Source organism: Scylla paramamosain, chromosome 13, assembly GCF_035594125.1.
Source record: "Scylla paramamosain isolate STU-SP2022 chromosome 13, ASM3559412v1, whole genome shotgun sequence".
In the NCBI taxonomy this organism is placed as follows: Eukaryota; Metazoa; Arthropoda; class Malacostraca; order Decapoda; family Portunidae; genus Scylla; species Scylla paramamosain.
This window is the reverse complement of record NC_087163.1, coordinates 13,181,379-13,205,057: the sequence shown is the minus strand read 5'-3', so window position 1 is coordinate 13,205,057 and position 23,679 is coordinate 13,181,379. Positions and strand designations below refer to the sequence as shown.

Here is a 23,679-nt window from a genome sequence, read left to right as displayed (position 1 = left end):
CTTCATCTTTCCTTTAATTCAACCTGATAGCACCACTGCCATCTCTTTTATCTTTAAAGCTGAACTTTTCGCTCAAACCTTGCTAAAAACTCTACCTTGGATGATTCAGGGCTTGTTCTGCCCTCTCCTCCATCCTGTGACTGTTCCATGTTATCAATTAAGATCCTTCATAATGATGTTTTCCATGCCCTCGCTGGCCTTAACCCTCAGAAGGCTCTCGGACCTCCTATTGTTCTGCAAAATTATGCATCTGTGTACCTTACTAAGTCAAACTCTAACAATTCTGTCTATCACCATCTACCTTTTCTTCTTGCTGGAAGTTTGCCTACATTCAGCCTGTTCCTAAAATGGGTGACCAATCTAACCCCTCAAACTACTGCCCTATTACTTTGATTTCCTGGCTCTCTAAAGTTTTTGAATATATCCTCAACAGGAATATTCTTAAACATCTATCACTTCACAACTTTTGTCAGCACAGCTTCGGTTGTGGCTGCTCTACTGGTGATCTGGTTTTCTTTACTGGGTCTTTGTCATCCTCTTTTATGGATTTTGGCAAAACATTTGTTGCATTTGTTGTTGCCTTAGACCAGTGGTTCTCAAACTTTTCATGAGCGACCCTATTTGGAACATTTCATTCCTTCGTGACCCATGATTGATTCATATGTGATGCAGTTGCAGAATAAACCAATAAGAATAAAAGATTATTATTATTATTATTATTAGTTAGTAAATATAGTAAGTAGTATATGAAGCAAGATATTATATAATTATACACCACACACACACACACACACACACACACACACACACACACACACACACACACACACACACACTCTACTCACACAAATGAGTGCAAACGGCACAACCTCCCTCGCCTGCGGTTGGTGGAAAATAGACACCGCGCACGAGCCTGCATGGGCCCACTGCCAGTCCAACATACGCGTTTGATACAGGAGTCATTCCTGTCAGAGACACCATTATGTGGGGCCCAAGAGGAGGGAGGTGGGGGGAAGATGAACATACATAACAAAAGTAATTTGTGGTTAAAGAAGAATAATTCAATTAAGTAACTGAAATACACTGAAACACTGAAAGTATGATAATGTTCCTGTGTCCCTGCGACCCATCAAAATTGATCTCACGACCCAACTTTGGGTCACGACCCATAATTTGAGAATCACTGTCTTAGACATACCAAAGCCTTCGATAGAGTCTGGCACAAAGCTTTTATTTCCAAACTACCTTCCTGCAGCTTCTATCCTACTCTGTAAATTCATCTCAAGTTTCCTATCTGATCATTCTATTGCTACTGTGGTACAGTCACTGTTCTTCTTCAAAGTTTATTCACAGTGGTGTTCCTAAGGGTTCTGTCTTTCCACTCACTCTCTTCCTATTATTCATCAATGATCTAAGCCAAACCTCTTGTCCTATCCACTCTTATGCTGATGATGCCACTTTGCACTTTTCCACATGTTTTCATAGATCCCCAACCCTTCAAGAAATAAATCCCTCATGCAGGGAAGCCACAGAACACCTGACTTTTGATCTCTTAAAAATTTCTGATTGGGGCAGAGCAAACTTACTATTGTTCAATTCCTTAAAATAAAAACTCAATTTTTCCATCCATCAACTCGACACAACCTTCTACATAACTATCCCCTCTTCTTCAATGACACTCAACTGTCCCCCTCTTCTACACTGAACATCCTCGGTCTGTCCTTTACTAATAATCTAAACTGGGAACTTCATATCTCATTGCTGGCGAAAACAGCTTCTATGAAGTTGACCAATTTGATTAGTCTCCATCAGTCTTTCTCAACCCTCTAGCTGCTAACTTTGTATAGGGATGTTATTCATGCAATGCATGGAGTATGCTTCACATGTATCGGGTGGCTCCACTCATCCCACTCTTCTAGACAAGGTGGAATTGAAAGTATTGTGTCTTATTAACTTTTCTCCTCTAAATGTCTTCAGGCTTTCTCTTATTGCCATGATGTGCTGCCTGAGCACTACTCTGGAAAAATGTTCATTCCCTTCACTGACTCCCAGCTTTTGTGATGTGTGGTGGCTGGATTAGTTGTGATATACCAATCACTGTTACATATTCTATAGATTACTATCCCCAACATCCAACACTGCTAGAATAAAACACATTCACACAAACCTACATACTTGGCTGGTGGGCAAGAAAAAGCCTAATCACCTACCAATTTGAAATTCACTACTTTGCAGTACTTGGATCATCAACTTTTTATTGGTATTTTCAATATTTTCAGGTGAAATGCACTTCATTAAAAAAAAAAAAGGTTAACTAGTATAAACAGACCGGCACTGTTAAGGTTAAACAATGGATACAGTCCTTGTAAGTTGGTAGTTTGTGTTTGTTACTCCCTCTTTCAGAACCTGCCCCATCATCCTCTCAGAAGCTATGGTACCAGCCATCTTGTTTATCAATGTTGAATTAGATTAGTCATGTCGGAAGATTTAAAAGGGAGATTTTAACATCAGCACCCTTAAAAAATCTTACAAATGCATTTTAGCTTGTTTGGCTTTCACATCACTCATGTATCTATACACTTTAGTCTTTCACATCACTCATGTATCTATACACTTTAGTATATGAGCACAGTGACATGAAAGGACATGCTCATAATGTAAGGGTGAAGAAATGAGCAAAACCAGATGATAACTATATGTCCTTATTTACATTATTTCATTGGTAAAATATACAAAATACTGAGACAACAATGAAATGTACTATTCTTAAGATTTAGATTATAATATTTAGAAATAAGATAACAAAAAAAAAATTATAAGAAAGCAGCAAAGAAAAATGCAGAGCAGGATTCAGCACTAATGACTGCCAAACAACATCTGATCACATATATGAGTGAATGTTTCAGATGTGAAAGTGGTTTTAAGACTGCAATACACATGATTTCCTTATTGGATCAGAACTTTCAATAATTTTTCTGATTTAAAAACAACAATAATCATGATTTGGTCATCTGTTAAAAGATTTTCAACTGGTAAACATGCTTAGATTATCATAGTGGTAAATGAGTTTGCAGTTTTCAATATTGCCATGAAGGCAGTGAAATGCAATGGAGAATCTCATGATAGCTGAGAGCTATGTGTAAATTACTGAAATTAGATACACTGAAATTAGATAAAAATACCAGTAGCTGATGCAGATGTGAATATCTTGATTTTCTGAAGATGAATTTTCGTATCTGGTCTACTCATAGGTTCATCCAAAACAAGGAGGATGCAGTAGACACCAGCCGAAATGATAATTACTCCCAGTGAGGTCTAAAGCACTGTTCAGGGGGTGCTGTGAACTTATCATTAAACCCAGCCGTGACCTCACTGAACGTTTCCCTTTGTGTCTCACAACACAAGGAGGCAGTCACAGCCTGCCCTCTAAAGACAACTCTCTTCCTCCACACAAAACTACAAGCACCTAATAACACACACACCCTTCACTCAAAAATTTCAAAATTATCATAGCGACTCCTACAACAGCTTTAGAGTCCCCATCTGGGGACGGGACCATAAATGTCCCCAGGTCGGACTGCCTTTCTGTCGATGACCCTAAGTGTCTCACCTTTTCTTCACTAACTTCTGCAACATTCGCGGTCTAAGATCTAATTTTCAATCTGTAGAACACCATCTCTCCTCTTCTAAACCTCATCTTCTTTTCCTCACTAAAACTCAGTTGTCTGAGGCAACTGACAGTAGCCCCTTTTCTGTTCCCTCCTACTTTCTCTATCCTCATTTTCGATCCAAAGCTGGATGCTGCGTTTATGTGCGCAATGACTTAACCTGCTCTCGTGCCCACGCTCTTGAATCTTCCGAGTTTTCCACCATCTGGCTAGAACTACAGAATCACTCTCAAACTTAATTTATCTGTGCTGTATACCTCTCACTTAACTCCTCTGACTACTTAACTTCCAAGAAAGTGGAGCACATTCTGACCCTCTTCCCTTTTGCAGAGATCTCCATTCTTAGAGACTTCAGTGTTCACCACGAGCTTTGGCTTTCCTCTCCCTTCACTAACCATCCTGGTGAACTAGCCTTCAACTTTGTTATCCTCCACGACCTAGAGCAATTGGTGCAACACCCTACTCGTATTCCTGATCGTCTTGGAGATATGCACAACATTCTTGACTTTTTCCTAACCTCTAATCCTTCTGCTTATGCTGTCACCCTTTCTTCTCTGTTGGGCTCTTCCAATCACAATCTCATATTTGTATCTTGTCCTATCGCTCCAATCCCCCTAAGTGAAGGTGCCTCTGGCATTTTGCCTCTGCTAGTTGGGGTTGCCTGAGGAGGAATTTTGCTGATTATCCTTGGAATGACTACTGCTTCCGTATCAGAGACCCGTCTTTGTGTGCTGAGCGCATAACAGAGGCGATACTGTCTGGCATGGAGGCGTACATTCCTCACTCTTTTTCTCGGCCTAAACCTTCCAAACCTTTGTTTAACACAGCTTGTTGTCATGCTATACATGATAGAGAGGTGGCCCACAAAAGGTACTTAATCCTTCCATCACCAGAATCTTGTGCACTTTATATTTCTGCCTGGAACCATGCCAAGTCTGTTCTCCAACTAGCCAAAAACTCCTTCATTAACAAAAAGTGTCAAAACCTTTCAAGATCTAACTCCCCTCGTGACCTCTGGCATCTAACCAAAAATATCTCCAATAACTTTGTTTCTTCTTCTTTCCCTCCTTCTTTCCTTCTTTCCCTCCTAACCAGATGGAACCACTGCTATCACATCTATTTCTAAAGCTGAACTCCTCACTCAAACCTTTGCTAAAAACACTACCTTGGATTATTCTGGGCTTGTTCCTCCCTCTCCTCCACCCTCTGACTACTTCATGCTACCTATTAAAATTCTTCGCAAGGATGTTTTTCATGCTTGCTGGCCTAAACCCTCGGAAGGCTTATGGACCTGATGGGGTCCCTCCTATTGTTCTCCAAAACTGTGCCTCTGTGCTTGCACCTTGCCTAGTCAAACTCTTTCAGCTCTGTCTGTCAACATCTACCTTTCCTTCTTGCTGGAAGTTTGCCTACATTCAGCCTGTTCCTAAAAAGGGTGACCATTCTAATCCCTCAAACTACCGTCCTGTTGCTTTAACTTCCTGCTTATCTAAAGTTTTTTAATCTATCCTCAACAGGAAGATTCTTAAACATCGATCACTTCACAACCTTCTATCTGATCACCAGTATGGGTTCCGTCAAGGCCGCTCTACTAGTGATCTTCTGGCTTTCCTTACTGAGTTTTGGTCATCCTCTTTTAGAGATTTTGGTGAAACTTTTGCTGTTGCCTTGGACATATCAAAAGCTTTTGATAGAGTCTAGCACAAAGCTTTGATTTCCAAACTACCCTCCTATGGCTTCTATCCTTCTCTCTGTAACTTCATATCAAGTTTCCTTTCTGACCGTTCTATTGCTGCTGTGGTAGACGGTCACCGTTCTTCTCCTAAATCTATTAAAAGTGGTGTTCCTCATGGTTTTGTCCTGTCACCCACTCTCTTCTTATTATTCATTAATGATCTTCTAAACAAAACTTCTTGTCCTATCCACTCCTACGCTGATGATACTACCCTGCAATTTTCCATGTCTTTTCATAGATGTCCAACCCTTCAGGAAGTAAACATTTCACACAGGGAAGCCACAGAATGCTTGACTTCTGATCTTTCTAAAATTTCTGATTGGGGCAGAGCAAACTTGGTATTTTTCAATGCCTCAAAAACTCAATTCCTCCATCTATCAACTCGACACAACCTTCCAGACAACTATCCCCTCTTCTTCAGTGACACTCAACTGTCCCCCTCTTCTACACTGAACATCCTCAGTCTGTCCTTTACTTGTAATCTGAACTGGAAACTTCACATCTCATCTCTAGCTAAAACAGCTTCTATTAAGTTAGGTATTCTGAGGTGTCTCTGCCAGTTTTTCTCACCCCCCCCCCCCCAGCTGCTAACTCTGTACAAGGGCCTTATCAGTTCAATTTTTGGAGTATGCTTCACATGTCTGGGGGGTTCCACTCATACTGCTCTTCTAGACAGGGTGGAATCAAAAGCTTTTTGTCTCATCAACTCCTCTCCTCTAACTGACTGTCTTCAGCCTCTCTCTCATTGCCACGATGTTGCACCTCTAGCTGTCTTCTACAGCTATTTTCATGCTAACTGCTCTTCTGATCTTGCTAACTGCATGCCTTCCCTCCTCCCGCAGCCTTGCTGCACAAGACTTTCTTCTTTCTCTCACCCCTATTCTGTCCACCTCTATAATGCAAGAGTTAACCAGTATTCTCAATCATTCATCCCTTTCTCTGATAAACTCTGGAATTCCCTGCCTGTTTCTGTATTTCCACCTTCCTATGACTTGAATTCCTTCAAGAGGGAGGTTTCAAGACACGTATCCTTCAATTTTTGACTACTGCTTTGGACCCTTTTATGGGAGTGAGTGGGCATTTTTTTTTATTGGATTTTTGTTGTCCTTGGCAGTGTCCCTCCTACATAAAAAAAAAAAAAAAAGAATGGCAAAATGTAAACTCATCATTGATTAATAAATTTAAAACTACAGTAAACTTTCCAAAGGAAACACTTACCATGCCACACAACTGCATCTTTAAGTACAACAGACAGCATCACAGGACCACTTTCTGGCCACTTAAGAGGTAAGGTGACTCCCATCAATATGACTCTTGAAATCAGTAATGTCTCTTGTAATTTAGTTTCTCTTGCTTCCTTTCCAGTAGCAAACAAGGAGCTTTCTTCTTGATGGGATGCATGACTCATAATGTGCAAGTTGGAACTGGTCTTGTACAAAACATATACTGTTAAGTTGCACCGCTGTCCATCATGGGACATCTGTCAAAATAACATTATCAATTAACATTAAAATATAGCTCTTGATTGTATTTTGCACACAAATAAAAAAAAAAAAAAAAAAAAAGCAAGTAATCCCATGACACAAATTGGATAATTTGCTGGAGTCATTAAAGTGATAAATGTATATGTGGATGTAAAGAGAGACCTAGATTTAAAAAAAGGACAGAGAGGAACATGTAGTCAGTTCTATGTATAATGATCTTAATCATTTTGATGTTACTTTTAAATAATATCAGGTTTTCATCAAGGTTGTGTAATGTCACTGTGGTCATTCAACTTGTATATGAATAGTGTAGTAAAGAAAGTGAATATAAGGGTGTTAGGGAGAGGCAAGAGTTTGATCAGTGGGAAGAAAGGGTATGGTAGCTACTATTTGCTGATGATACAGCTCTGGTGGCTGATTCAGAGAGGAAGTTGAAAAGAATGGTGAAGGAGTTTCAGTGTTTGTAAGAGGAGGAACCTGAAAGTGAATGTTGGTAGAAGTAAAGTAATGAAATGCCCGAGAGATAGTGGTGAAAGAATAAATGTAATATTGAATGGAGAACAGCTGGAAAATGGACTGTTTCAAGTATTTGTACTCAACAGTTACAGTGGACAGAAGAGTTGAGACAAAGGTGAAGTGAAGGGTGAAAGAAGCAGGAAAAGTACTTGGTGGACTGAGAAAGACCTTTAAGCATAAGACACTGTGCTGTATGGGGCTGAAACAAGGAACATGGGAATAGTAGAAAAGAAACAGTTAAGTATAATGGAAACTAACTGCTTAAGGGATGTGTGTAGAGTAACATGGAGGTGAAGAATAAGAAATGAGAAGGTAAGGAGAGGAACTGGTATTTTGAGAGTTGGTTGGATGGGCAGATCAGTGTGTTTGATGATTTGGGCATGTGGTGAGCATGGAGGAGAGTAAAGAGAATAATGAAATCTGATGCAGTGGAACATTAAAGGGAAGGCCTTGCCTAGAATGGATAAGTGTATGATGAGAGCACTGAATGAGAGAGGAATGACTGTGTATCAAGCAAGAGTGATTGCGTGTGTGATAGAGGTGAATGGAAAGTGACAGTGGTGTGGGCTCACTTGACAAGGCCCATTAGTGTATGAACCCAGTTAAAATGCAGAGTACTCCAGAGGAAGAATCCTTCCTCTGTGGTCTCAGAATTGGAGTAGGTGCAGGGTAGGAAAGAGTCTAATTATGAAAAGACAGTGTATACTGTCAGGCCTTGCTATGGATGTATGTGATCAGCTGTGCAATGCCTAAGCTTCTGGGATATAGTATGGTGATCTACAAGATTATCCTTTTCCATCAGTGGCTGATGGGAGCTAGGAGTGTGAATGATGTGTATGAGTGAGTGAGTGTGATGTGTGTGGGGCTTTGTGTGGGGCACCCCATGTGCGACTGCTGGCCTGGTATACAGACAAGTACAGTGGAATCTCGGTTACCTCCCTTTACAAATGAATTGGTTTTCAAACAAAATTTTGAACTCATAATTGCTTTGGTTGCCATACCATAATTCGGTTCTTGAACGAGCTACTCAGCAGTCAGTGCACATTAATACCATACTCCATAACACTCCCTAGCTGAGCAGTCCTTGCTCTCTATGAGCCCTGAGAGAAAATGGTGGGAACTGCATTTGTTGGGGTGACTGAGTTTGAAGTCTCCCACCTGGCCTTCATCACTTTTCTTGCCCCAAACTCATTCTCATATCATTGGATTTTTGTACTCATAATAAAAAGTCCCTAATTTAATTATCTTGTATTATCAGTTTTTCAGTATGATTTTATGTACAAGTTACTGTTACAAAAATTTTAAAAACAATCATCTGAAGTCCAGGAACAGATTAATACATTTTACATTGACTCCTATGGGAAAAATAGCTTTCGTTTCTGAACAGCATTCATGAATGAATTAAGTTTGAGAACCAAGGTTCCCCTGTAGATAGATTAATATTAAGTGTGTGTTTTGTTATTAACGTAAGTTTTGTTCATGGAGTTTGTACTTTCATGGCCCCTTTATTCATACATGAAACCACAGTCTAGCAGAAGCTTTCAAACTGAACAGTCACGCCAATCCACACAATGTGCTTCCTTGGGATTATTTTCTCTATTTTGGGGTATCAGTCTGGGGCTAGACAATAAACATGAAAAGTTTAAGGGGCTCCCCTTCCCTACCATCCTCAAAGGTTGAGTACTTCTCTGGTGGCCGTGGAGTGACATGGGCACACCCTCCCAAATCTGAGTGATCTGCTCTCCCTGAGTGGCCCATAGTGATGTCACTCTCCCTGTGCAGTACCTTAGTGGACCCTCATCTTCTTATGAAGCCATGGGAGAGGCCCTATTTTCCCTGAATGGCAACTGCCTAGTACTTAATGATGCCTGAACCCAACAGAGGGAAGCTAGCTTCATTTGGGGATTACTGTGCCAATACCATCTCCATTAAGCCACTGCCATTCTCCAAGTCATTAGCAAAGTTTGCTGTGCTTGAGGCACAATTTAAGCTAAATGGCATAATAGTAACACAAAATTCCACAATGTTCCAAGTGCTCTATCCTCAAATTTAGAGACTAAATTTTTTACAGATGTGACTGATAGCGAATGTCATGAGCATAAAACATAATTCTGTCATGAATAGACTAAATTAAAGAATTAACCTGTTTGTGGTTATCAATATTACAAAATGTATACTCCCTTTAGTCATGAAAAAAAAAAAAAAAAGTTGGACCAATGAACCCAAAAGCAGTTCCTCATGAACAAAATAACATGGAAATTTCCTTCTTACCATTTTTTAAATGTCATGCCAACATTTAACTGGTGCCTCAAGTGTAGCACTGCCAGATGTAATCCTGCCACTGACATACCATTTACTCTTATTATCCTAATAATTGTTTTCTTTTGTACAAAACAACATACTTATAGTATTGTATCACTGTGAGAACATAATTAGTCACAAAATAATAATTCTGAAGGGGAAACACAAAAAGGAAGTGTGACACATTGCATATATCATAAAATACAGTAGGGTATGCAACAATGCAAGGTCTTTATAATGTATGACTGCAATAATGCAGTGATATTTTAATAGATATTTAATCAGAATAATGAACCAAAACCAGTATAACAAACTCACCACTTGTGTGAGCATTGGAATTTTAATAAAAATTCAATAATAATAACAAACCAAAACTGGCAAAATGAACAGTCCATTTGTTTGATTACTGAAATTTTAATTAAAAAAATAATCAGAATAACAAACTAAAACTTGCAAGACTAACTCACCAGCTGTGTGAGCCACTCCTCATCTATCCACCACTCCTCCCTTCCTTTCTTCCTTTCCTCTCTTTTCTTTAGTCTTGTTTCAAACCTTCCCTCCCTGTTATCTGTCAGAGGTAAGATACAAGGGAGTGATACCACACTCTCTTGGTTTCTCTCCCTCTCCCCCCTCATTAATTTTCTCATTTTTGCTTCATCTTTTCTCACTTTTTCTCACTCTCATATATATACGTATAGTGAATATACGTATTATAAATACGTATATTCACTATTTCATATATTCATCCCATGTTTACCATGGCCAGCTGCGTACATGTCTTTGTCCCTCTTCTCCATCTCAAAGGAATTTCACACCCACTTCCAGTCCTTAGGGATAACACCTGCATACATGTGTTCATTTTCCTTTCTGGTCATTTCTCCTTCTCTATCTCAAAGGAATTTCACACCCACTTCCAGTCCTTATGGATAACACCTGTGTTCATCGTCCTCCTCTATCTCGAGGGAATTTCACACTCACTTCCAGTCCTTAGGGATAACATCTGTGATCACTTAGCTCAGGTAAATACAGCCTGCATAGTAGCAAGCTCTCAGTTCAGTTCATTCAAGAGTTCAGTCCCAGTTCAGTCGCAGTCAGTCAGTCACCCAGTCATGAGCAGTCAGTCTTGATCTCTCACTCAGCTCCGCTCAGTAACAGTCAGTTTTGAGAGATGCTGCTCAGTCATCATTCATATCACTTCAGAAAGAGAGAGAGAATAATCAATCGTCACGTTATAATTCCGTCTACTATTAAATCAAAAAGAACTCTCATCATTGTGTCTTTTACTTGCACACATCAACTATACCAACTACCAATGACCTCCAAGCTACCACCAACACTCCAAGCATCATCAATATCAGAGCAGCAGCAGCAATCAAATCAACCCAATACAGTGGTGGATCAATCCTGTTCCTTCTTCAAACAATTTAGAATAGTGGTAGCAAGTGATGTTGTGTGATGGAAGACATACGAAGACTCATAAGTACACACCATGATAAGAATATCACTCCCTATCGCAGGCAAGTGCGACGCTGATATGCCACATGCTCTCTCTCTCTCTCCTGCCCCCTCCCCACATGACTCGTCCTTGTGGCCTCACCCTGCTCTCGCCGCACCTCTGCTGCCACACCTTGTTGCCATGCTGATCATCATTCCTGCTTCCCTCCCGAGGAGGGGGCATCCCTTTGCTCCTCGCCACATCTGCTCATCGCCGCCACTCATGTGCTCACAGCCTTGGCTCCTCCCCCAAGCCACCCACCAGTGCTCATGGCCATCCCTCATCATCATCTTCCTGGCTCATCAGGATTCATCATCTTCTCCATGTGCCCATAGCCGTCATCACCACCTTCTTCCTGCCTGGATCTGTCCAAGGTCATCTCCTCACATCTCCAGCAGTTGTACTCCTCCAGTCATCCGCTGTCACTTCCTCACCGACATTTAGGTATCAAATCCGATCCAGGTTATTCTTGTCTTTTCACTCTTCCTTCTTCTGTTCTTAAATGGTGCCTATCTGTCTATTTATCTAATTTTTCTGTCTGTCTGCCTGTCTGCCTATCAGTGTTTATATCATTCCCTTCCGTCTTTCATTATTATTGTTGCTGGCTGTGTTATTATTTTGTGTATTATTCTGTGTTATATTGTATGCTGTGTTATCATATCATGTGTCTTTATATTTCTGTGCCTATTGTTCCTTAATTATCTGTACACTTCATGTCACTCATGCAAACATGCTCACAGTCTGCACTCTCTTTCCTGCATTACCTGCCATAATGTCTACTGAAATCACCACTACTCTTCATATCACCTCCATAAATAAATCTCATCACCTTCCTAATTTTTCTGGTACTAGCAGAGACTGTTCATCAGTTTATTCAAAGAATTGAGGAGGAATGCACTTAACGTGCAGCCACATCTGATAAGGAAAAAAAATCTCCATTTTAAAAATTATGCATCTGTCACGAGCCTTTGAGTCTCACTGGCCTGTTGGTGAAGTCAGACAGATTTGCTTCTCTCACCACCTATGATGACTTCACCACTCACCTAAGAAATCATTTCCAGAGTAATTCCAAGCTTGGAGATACTCATTCTCCTCTCAAACTCTCCAAATCTATCTCACAGCATGTCTGCTCACACACTAATCCTTACCAGGCAGAAAACATTGCTTCTTCTCTGAGCTCAGAATTGATCACTCAGCTCCAAGACTCAAATTGGTTTACAAATGACTTACTGTCATCAAATGGGTTGAAAAGGCTATATATCTTATATCTTGTTCACCTTCCTTTTTGATGCTCCCAATTTCCAGGTCACTAGTGACACCGAATTTCACAAATCAGACTACATGTATGACGTCTGCAAAATCATTTCTGATAAGCATCCCCTTCCCACCTCTAAACCTTTTTGAGCTTTTGTTGCTTCCTCATCTGACTTACTCACCTCTCCTCATCATCCAACTTTCCATTCTTCTTCTCCTTCTTGTGGACGTTACATTAGACACACATCCCCTTCATCTAACTATCAGTACCCTTGATCAAAATCAAGATCAAGAAATGTCACCTGCAATTGTTGCAAGCTGCCAGGTCATATTCTTGCACAGTGTAGAGTTGTTCTCGATAGTTCAGGAAGATACTCCTTCAATTGTGAAGTATTCTGTTCCTTCCACAAAAGGATAGGTCACTTCTTATAAGACTGCGGGAATTATTACTCACAGTCACAAGGTACATGAACAGCTTCAGAAAACTCTTCATGCCCTTCTCTGACTAATCCACCATAATATTGCCTATCCTTAAGTCTTCTCCTTACTATGTACCTAAACAATGTACAAAACACAAGGTATGCTTCATACATCCTCCAAATTCAGCACCTCCTTCAATTAACATTCGATATATTTTATTATTCAATGGTATTATTACATATGTTTCGTGGCACTCTGTATCACACAAAGCCTTTGACACGTGTGCTGCAGTTAACCTTGTCAAAATGGTTGTATTTCAGAAATTATCTTCCTCTTCTCGAATCACATCACTACATTACCTCGTGATGTCAATTTCAATGGTATATCTGGGAAAATTATCTTACCTCACCGAAGATTATTCTTATCACTGTCTTTTATCAACCCAGGAACCAGACATATGTGATTATATTTATAATGTATCTGATGTATCTTTCAATGCTGATCTTCTCATAGGCTTCAACACCATGTGCAAATATGACATCAGTCTTTTCCTTGCCATCAATGAAATTGCTCAAGGGGATACTTATACTGTTCTTCCCACTGATACTTCCTCTCTTGCTGGTGTAGTGACATCTGTTGCAACTCTTCCTTCTACTAGCGATCAGATGTTATCTACATAGGATTCTAGTGTTATGTCATCTGATTTGCCTGTCTCACAGCCTCATTTTCAATCAACTTCCCAGTCAGACCATGGTGTAATTCCTTGTAAACACATTTTGCCAGCAGATCTGGTAACACTATCTGAATGTGCTTTATATGTTGTAAATGCTAAGGTTAAGCCTGCTGTATCAAACATTGATATCCTCTGTTATGCATAACAATCTCCATGCAAAGGTGTTGAGTTAGAACTCATTTTTACCACAATCAATGAAAATGAATTCTGTAAAATCAGGCTGAAAAATATCACATCTACGCTAGTCAAGCTCAAAGCAGGTGTGCTACTTGGAGAAGCCTTGCCTTACTCTGAGAAAGTTGTAATTTTGGATGATTTACCTCTATCAATAATATATCTGCATCTGACAGCCATGACATGTCTTCTCTCCCGCCTATCACGGATGATCACATATCTATACTTGATTTTCCAGAATTTCAACATGAATTACTCGCTCTCCTAAATTCTTTCAGGAACGTTGTCTTGCTCCCTGGTGAACCTATGGGCCACACAAACATCATCACTCACGCTATTCATCTGATGTCTGGGTACATCTTACACTCTCAGCTACAAGGTGCCACACAGTCGTCGTGTTCTGCTTGATGAAGCTGTGCGAGGTATGTTACTTCAGGATGTAGTGGAACCTGCCTGTTCACCTCATAATGCTCCCTTGTTACTCGTTCCAAAGAAACAAGGTGATTGGCGTGTCATTGTCGACTTCAGAAAACTCAACACATCTACCATTCCGGACCATTGTCCAATGCTGAGATTAGGTGATCTTCTTCAGTCTCTTGGTGATTCAAATGATGTATTTTCTACCCTAGACTTACACTCAGGATTCTTCCAAGCTGAATAAGAGGAAAGTTCACGGTCATATACTGCTTTCACTAACTCCTCTGGCCAATTCATGTTCAAACGCATGGTCCAAGGTCTATGTAACTCGCCTCTAACGTTTCAGAAACTGATGAATTCTGTTCTCTCAGGTCTTATCGGCAAAAGTGTTTTCTGCTTCCTTGATGACATCATCATTGCATCAAAGTCTTTACAAGATCATTTTCACACACTGTCTCTCGTTCTGTTACGCTTTCAAGCTGCTGGCTTAAAGATCAAACTCAGCAAATGTTCATTTCTCAAACAGCAAGTCAAATTCCTTGGTCACAAAGTCGATAAAGAATGTATTCACAATTTAGATGACAAGGTAAATGCTATGAAAAATATACCAGTTCTTACTAATATCAATCAGATCAGGCAATTCATTGGTCTTGCTGGATTTTATCGCCAGTTCATAAAAAATTTCAGCCTTATTGCTCCACTTCTGATTCATTTGTTCAAGAAAAATGTTACTTTATCTGGTCTGAAAAGGAACAAGATGCCTTTGATCTTCTCAAAAGTGCTTTGTGTCAAGCACCAGTTCTTGCTTTTCCAAATTTTGAGAAAGATATCATCTTATACACTGACACTTCTGGCTTTGGAATCAGTGCTGTTCTCATGCAGAAAGATTCATGTGGTAAACATCGCATATTAGCGTATACTAGCAGACTTCTCAACAAGGCAGAGCAAAATTATGACGTCACAAAGCGTGAAAATTTCACTGTGATCAGGGCGTTATGTCATTTCCACGAACTCATCTTAGACAATGAAATTCACTGATCATTATGCTGTCACAGAGACCTTCAAAGGCAACAACTTCACAGATCAATTTGCTAGTGGCATCTCACAATTCCAAGAATTTAATCCTACAATTTCATATGTTCCTGGTAAAGCAAACTCAGTGCCAGATGCACTATCATGCAATGTTGCTACTATCTCTGTCATGACAGAAAATCCTGCCATGCCATGAAATAAGGAAACATCAACGCTCAGACGCCTTCTGTTCTAGTGTTGCTTATTGCCTCGAATCTGGTGATGAGAGAAATCTTCTTAAGTTGCAAGTGAGTGCTGATAGGTTTTTTATGCAATTTGATCTCTTATATAAGTCAATTGATATCTCTACTGACAGTTCTAGTGAGCATTTATCTCAGCTCGTATTACTTCAGTTGCTAGTGAGTACTGCACTTCACCACGTTCAAGACTCACCCCACACAGAACATCTAGGTCAGGACAGATACCTCATGCAGGCAAAATGATCCTATTTATGGCCAACTATGAGGAAAGATATCTTTCAACACTGTGTGCTCTGTCCTCAATGTGCTTTACATCGTATCTCACTGGCTCACAAGAGTCCATCACTTCCATACCCAACTGCTTCCACTCCTTGGGATTCAGTCTCTGTTGATCTGCTCAAACTTCCACTTACAGAGAATGGTTATCAGTATCTTCTAGTTTGTGGGGATAATTTCACTTGTTTCACCATTCTTGTTGCTCTGAAGGACAAATCTACCACTTCTGTTGGACACGCAATCATCGACAACATCATTTGTCCTTATAACTTTCTTCTTGTTATCTTATCTGACAATGGTGCTGAATTCAATAACTCTGTCTTACAGGAGATTTGTAAAGAATTTCATATCAAGAAATGTAACATTGTTCCTCACTCACTCAGCTTAAACAGCAAAGTAGAGCATTGTAATAAACATATCCTTGATGTTCTGTGTTACATAACAGAAGCAAAGCACTTGTGGGACGAATGGCCTCCTCTATCAACTCAGCAATACACACCATCATCAATGAGTCTCCACATTTTGTGCTGTTTGGTACCAACAAGAGTCTTCCATATGAATTTCTCCACAGCACACCACATCCTGTCTACAAAATGGATGACTACATCAAATGTCATCCCCGCGACTTTCAGTTCACTCATAAGCTCATTCATTGCCTCACTGCATTTGCAATGCAGTGAGGCAATCGTGAATGAGATGCTGCAGCTGAGATGCTGCGGAAACAATATCATAGAGCGACAGATTCTTTTATTGAAGTTAGCAATAAAGTCTTCGCCAGAGTTCATGATCATAATTCTAAATTAGATCCATTGTTCTTTTGGGCCACACTGTGTAATCGAATCTCTCCATGGCCACAAAGTAAAAATTCTAGATCTCAAAACCTTAGGGGAACAGATCGTCCATGTTAATCATTTGAAGCGTGTGAACAAGGGATTCGATCAATGATGAGTGTGAACATCAGATTAAGTTCTGATTTAACAGATCCTTCAAGCGACTCAAGCTTAACACACACACACACACACACACACACACCTTCTTACAGACTGAAACTTCATTCCCATTCCAAGGTTTAAACATCCAATTTCAATATCATGTATATATGTGTATATTTCTCTTTACTTAAATGTGTTGTGCATGTATTATATTATCTTATCATGTCTGTATGTTATCATTAACCCTTTCATTCCGGTGATCATATGTGAACAATTGCATCAGTGCATCCGTAGCGACGGTGATCGTTCCCGTAATCAAGAATTTTCATGCCTCAATTTTGAGCTCCAAGCGCAGTTTCTCGAGTCAGATGGCGTGTGGAAGTGTCTGGCATCTGTTTCCACCCGTAGTGTTGCCACTAGCTCTGTATATTTAGCGGTAACCCCAGCCACCCACCGTGTGGAAAGCACCCTGATAAGAACCAAGGGACCTGATAAGAGCGAAGGACACGGACAGCCTGATAATAGGGAAGGATCTCAGATCCTGATCCTTCCTATTATTGTGTGTGTGTGTGTGTGTGTGTGTGTGTGTGTGTGTTCTCCGGGCTGTTTCTGGTTGATGGATCACACAGCGAGATCCTTGATAAGCCATAACTAACCTTTTCAGAGATCACATCGAGCTACAAAGTACATCATCATATTCAGAATAACACAGAGAAAAAAAATATTAGTATTCAAACAGTCTTCTGACAATTTCTAGGTTTATGATTTTTACCCGTCATGGCTTATGGGAAAATAGTTTAATCACCGGAATATAAGGGTTAAGGTTCTCATGCTAATTAACAGATGGTACATGACATCAGAGAGCGAGTATGGAACAAGAACTTTAATAATAACATACAAACATGATAAGATAATTATATTATCTTATCATGTATGTATGTTATTATTAAGGTTCTCTCTCGTTCCATACTCTCTCTCTGATGTCACGTACCATCTGTTAATTGCTCCCATCCTACTGCCTCATTGTTATATACAAATGCGAGGGTGCATTTTTTGTGGGGGAAGGTGTCTGTATCAATCTCAACAATTACTGTTATTATAAATATGTATATTCACTATTTCATATATTCATCCCACATGTACCATGGCCAGCTGTGTACATGTGTTTGTCCCCCTTCTCTATCTCAAGAGAATTTTACACCCTTTTCCAGTCCTTAGGGATAACACCGGTGTACATGTGTTTGTCTTCCTTCCTGGTCATTTCTCCTACTTCTCCATCTCATGGGAATTTCACACCTACTTCCAGTCCTTAGGGATAACACCTGCATTTGTCATCCTCCTCTATCTCAAGGGAATTTCACACCCACTTCCAGTCTTTATGGATAACATCTGCGTTCCACTTAGCTCAGATAAATACAACCCTCATGGTAGTGAGCTCTCAGTTCAGTTCATTCAAGAATTCAGTCCTGGTTCAGTCACAGTCAGTTAGTCACCCAGTCACGAGCAATCAATCTTGGTCTCTCATTCAGCTCCACTCCATCACAATCAGTCTTGTGAGATGCTGCTCAGAGAGAGAGAACAATCAATCATCACGTTATAATTTCGCCTCAAATCCAGTGTGTACAACCTACTATTAAATCAAGAACTCTCATCATCGTGTCTTTTACTCACACATATCAACTATACCAACCAGCTACCCACGACCTCCAAGCTACCAGAATCACTGTCTCACTACTGGTCTACCATCACCCCAAGCATCATTAATATCAGGGCAGCAGCAGCAATGAAATCAACCTAATACAGTGGTGGATCAATCGAGAGAGAGAGAGAGAGAGAGAGAGAGAGAGAGAGAGAGAGAGAGAGAGAGAGAGAGAGAGAGAGAGAGAGAGAGAGAGAGAGAGAGAGAGAGAGATTGATTTTCTGGTTCCCTGGAACCAATTAATTTTTTTCAATAGGTTCTTCAGTTGCCACAACGCATATTTGCCATAATGAACACTATGTTGGAATGAATCATGTTTTGTTGTTCCACACCCTACTGTACTTGTTATCATATGTTATAGTACATATATTGTTCCACACTTTGTTATTTTATATACTCTATCTCTTTAATATATGTGCAGTACATATGTTTATTGGAATGAAGTAAAGAGGGCTGAATTTGATTATCAAAGAGAATGGGGAGGCAACATCATGAAGGAATCATGTTTTGTTGTTCCATACCCTACTATACTTTTTATCATATGTTATAGTACATAATTATATTGTTCCACACTTTGCTATTTTATATACTCTTTCTCTTTAATATATGTGCAGTACATATGTTTATTGGAATTAAGTAAAGAGGGCTGAATTTGATTATCAAAGAGAATGGGGAGGCAACATCTACTTGCCATGATGTATTTGTATAATCATGCACTGAGCCTGAAAAACTGTCACTAATATAGCCATCACTTGAGAAAATAAGTCTGAAACTTCCAAAAATATAAACTGTAAATTGCTAAAGGTATTTCATTTACATGGAAAAGAAAATTTAATAAAACATCAAGTGACATGGTTGACCAGAGGTAATAAAAAGAAAACACATCAATTGACATGACTGAGCAGAAATGAGTTAATGAAGATTCTTATAATCATGCTTAAAGTTCTCCATAAGGTTGTGCTTCAGACTGTGTTTAAGTCTGCCCTAAGCCTAAAAGTTAAACACAGAACCAATGCAATATGAAAAGGTGACAGTGTAAAACAGGAAATTCTTACACTGTTTAATTTCATGTTATAAGTGCAATGTGTTTACATTTTTTGGGGATATATAACAAAAAAAAATATAACTCATCTTCGATTTTGTGAGGATATGAGTGCATGATTTAGGTCTCTTTATAAATTAGATTCAGCACAAGGTACAGATATTTTGTCTCAGTGTTTACAACCTTGACCCTGCAGGACCCAAACACACTCATTCAGAAGCTCCAGTCCCTTCCTGTCCTTTTTTTCTTTAGAATGTAGATAATGACCCCTAAGGCCAAAAAAGGCTAATAGAAGAAAACTAGCTAGACCACTAAACGAGACTTTCTTTCCTCATCTGGTTAGTATATTGGAAGAGAAGTAGCCTGAAGGGTTAATCTAGCCATTCACTCACACAGCAGCACAAAAAAGCTGCATGGTCCACTATTATTAACAAGGTTAATGAGACATGACCACAGGACACAGGGAGGGCCAAGATCATCACTGCTGCAGAGGTGCATTATCCCACTGGCTAAATATCAGTGTAATTATTACTTTAATTTATGACATCAATGCACCTTTCCTTCCTCTAGGTCTCTCAAAGGCATGCATCTCCTGCTAAATCTGTCATCAATAACACTCCTGCCAATCTAGTCTATATATTTTCAACAGTTCAGAGGCAATCAGGTCACAGAGAACATCCTTATGAAGCTTGGGCCTCTTGACAATCAGCTATTTTAATTCTTAAAGTTAAGCACAAAGTTAAGCATGCTCTGGACCATGCTTAACTTCTGTGCTTAGCTTAAGCAAGGTTTGGGAATTTGAAAATGAAACTAAGTATAACTTTTGTGCTAAACACAATCTCTCTACTTAAGAATCTTTATTAATACAGCCCCAGAAGTATTTGAAAGGCTGAGAGAACAGCAATGACAGGACATCCATCCCTCTACCTGCAAGAGTTGCATTCACTTCCCAGAAAAACTGGGATTAGTGAGTGCTAGGCCATAATTTGTCATATGTTCCATTCTTTATTACTTCATACCATATCTCCAGCCGATGCAGTCCAGACCACATTGTCACTCACTCAATTTGGATCCCTATCTAATGAACTAATGTTCATCCATAAGAGCTTTTGCAGCCTCACTCAGAACTAGCAACCATTTCAGAGATCCCCAGAACCTAGTCAGGAATGCTGGTATACTTACAGCAGCAACACCTCCAGCAAATCCATAGGACTTTGATGGCTCTCAGCTGACCAGAGGACCAATATATGCCAAGATATGCTGACAAGACAAGGACATGAAAGCCCTGGCACAAGTATCTAAACAAGGGCAACTGCAGAATGAAGCTGCTGTCACAATCATCATCCCCAGCACAAACTTTGCTGCCAATTTGCCTCTGCTACAGATTCCAGCAAAGTTGGGAGCTGCTAATTGTCAGTTTATTGTGGATATAGAAGCCTCAGCTTCCAGTGTACCCAGGAATGAGAGAGTAGGAGCAATGAGAGTGTATATGAGAAGTGTAGTAAGAGTGCCTGTGCAATTGCTGTAAACTGTGGAATGGTAAAATTAGTGAAAGGGGACACAGTGAGATGGTATGACCATTTTTAGAGAATGAAGAGTGAAGAAATTGTAAAGAAAGTGCTAATTGTTGAGGTAGGTCATTTGGAAGATGGAAGGATAGGGTAAAAGAGCACAAGTAAGAAAGATGTGTTACTAGAGGCCAAGTGCTTGAACAAACAAAAGGAAAATGATTAGATAGGAAGAGGTGGAGGCTCTTCTGTCATGACTACTGACTTGGGGGATGCTCCAGGAGGCAGTAAGGCATCAGGGATATAGAACAACCAACCAGAAGTACTTGAATTAGTAAACTAGCTTTCTTTTTAACTCCAGTCCACATTATTAATTATTGAAAAGTTTATATATACATTGCCTTTATTACTATTATTACTACAAGTACTATATTCAATTCCAAATCTTGAGAAATATAAGCCCCTCCCAGGTGGGGATATTCATTCTGAATGAGCTTAACTGGAGGTATAGATTTTTGGGATGGGGTGTGAGTCCTCTGGTAAAGCTCTGACTTCACTTGTCTCCACCCCTAGTACACTACCTGGCCTCAGGAATAGAAACAGTCAGATTTATTCACTTAAGAATTGCTCTCTCTCTCTCTCTCTCTCTCTCTCTTTATATATATAGTGTGTGTGTGTGTGTGTGTGTGTGTGTCTATGTATATATATATGTAAGAAGTTGAAGTGGGCGCGCCTGCGAGAGGCTCACAGACTAGTCAGCGAGTCCCGCCAAAACGAGTCTTAAGGCCCTGGAGGTTTGTTGTTGTGGGAATTTTGGCGGGAGAGGCGAGCGAGAGAGAGACAGGGTGCAGAGTAGTGGTGGATTTGCCATTTGATTTGCAGGTATGTTATTGGGATTTGTTGTATTCTTTCATGGTGAAACAGTGTACATTGGGGGACATTATTGGGAGATAGGGTGGTGATTTGTACGCTTGGTTGGCAGGAGTTTGGTCTTGGCAGTGTGCTGTGGGACGTCAGTGAGGTGGCACCGTAGCAGATACTGTGAACTAGGAGGCTGCAGTGAGGAACTTGCTGTCCCTGGCTGCTATGGTGTTAGTACCGCCGTGCATGGAGGAAGAGCTGCAGTACTTCAGGGTAGTGGTAGTGGCGTACCTTCAGCGCGTTGGGTCGGTGTGCGGTTGGGCCTATAGGGTGTGAGGGTCCTGGGGGTACTGGTTAGGGTGGGACTGTCAGTGGCATATAACATTTCTTGTGTTGGTGCGTGAAGTGTTTATTTCTCCTGTTTATTTGTATGTGGATTTACCCATTTTCTCATGGGATCAGGTATTTTGGAGTGCCAGCAGTGTGGCCTCTAAGAGTGTTAAGCACTCATATTTTATTTGTGTTTTCTTTATTATGTACTCATTTGTGTTTTCTTTATTATGTATTCAATCATTAAATTTTTAAATTGTGGCCCAGGTTTCTGTGAACCTAAGCAGGAGGTTTAAATTAATCAGTGGGTTCTTGTGGTGAGTGCTTGGTGAGCCTAATTAAGGTAGGTTAACTGTGCCCTAGTTTTGCACTCATTACATATATATATATATATATATATATATATATATATATATATATATATATATATATATATATATATATATATATATATATATATATATATATATATATATATATATATATATATATATATATACACACACACACACACACACACACACACATGGGATTTCCAACACTACAAGAGAGAAGAGAAAGATGAAACCTGATAATAAGGTACAAATTAGTAAACAATGCAGAAAAAATAGACAGAAATGACTTGCTACCACAGATAGAGAAGGGAGAGAGACAGATGAGGGGGCATGGAAGGAAAATAAAGAATAGTGGATGTTTGAGTGACAAAAAAAAAATGCAGCTTCCCGTATCAAACTATTGAAATCTGGAATGATTTGGAAGAAGAGGTGGTTGCGGCAAACAGTGTACATATTTTTAAAGAGAAACTGAATAAATATGGCTATAGAGACAGGACAAAATGAGCTTTGGTTCATACCCTGTACAATACAACTAGGTAAATACACACACACACACACAGACACAGACACACACACACACACACACACACACACACACACACACACACATCTATCTATCTATCTATCTATCTATCTATCTATCTCTATCTATATATATATATATATATATATATATATATATATATATATATATATATATATATATATATATATATATATATATATATATATATTATATATATATATATATATATATATATATATATATATATATATATACATATACACACACACACACACACACACACACACACACAAAGGAACCTCGGTCCTCAAACTTAATTCATTCCAGAATGCTGTTCAAAATCTGAAATGTTTGGAAACTAAAACTATTTTTCCCATAAGAAAACAGGACACCTATCAACCATGTCATAGTGGTTTATGACAGATGCTCCCACTGCCAAGATTGCCACTCCACATCAGGTCAGAAATTATTTATCCAGAAAGGAGGTACTGAATAAACTTAGTGACATGCAACTCATCACAACGTATTGTTTAGACTGTGCAGGTACTCTCTTTGTCACCTATCTAGTGAGGGAAGCCTTTCAGAGTAACACAGAGAGAAGCAATGCACTTACTGCCAAAATGAGGGAACTATTTGACTGGTTCATTCTCCCAGATAACACATAATCACAGAAAGCATCAGTAAATATAATTATATATCTCC

At 39.6% G+C, this 23,679-nt stretch overlaps 1 protein-coding gene and 1 long non-coding RNA gene across 12 annotated transcripts in view; one reads left to right on the top strand and one right to left on the bottom strand.

Moving 5' to 3' along the window:
* The window catches only part of LOC135106437 (uncharacterized), a 188,840-nt gene that overhangs the window by 154,549 nt on the left and 10,612 nt on the right, over positions 1-23,679 (bottom strand). For 5 of the 10 annotated variants that reach the window (XM_064015442.1, XM_064015448.1, XM_064015449.1 and 2 more), the window contains exons 1-3: positions 10,172-10,491; positions 6,622-6,883; positions 846-965 (exon numbers count right to left, since the gene is read on the bottom strand). In XM_064015442.1, coding sequence (XP_063871512.1) covers positions 846-965; positions 6,622-6,883; positions 10,172-10,351 — 562 coding nt within the window. In that variant the 5' untranslated portion in view covers positions 10,352-10,491. Of the gene's footprint in view, positions 1-845; positions 966-6,621; positions 6,884-10,171; positions 10,899-11,014; positions 11,134-12,635; positions 12,775-23,679 lie in introns of those variants that run through there. The other 5 variants (XM_064015441.1, XM_064015440.1, XM_064015447.1 and 2 more) reach the window with 5 other exon arrangements.
* Positions 11,247-22,377, top strand: LOC135106439 (uncharacterized). Of its 2 annotated transcripts, none has more exons than XR_010271307.1 (3): positions 11,247-11,643; positions 14,059-14,202; positions 20,549-22,377. It is a non-coding gene; the product is annotated as an uncharacterized LOC135106439 (long non-coding RNA). The 2 variants fall into 2 exon arrangements; XR_010271306.1 differs by having other exon boundaries at positions 11,286-11,643; positions 20,561-22,377.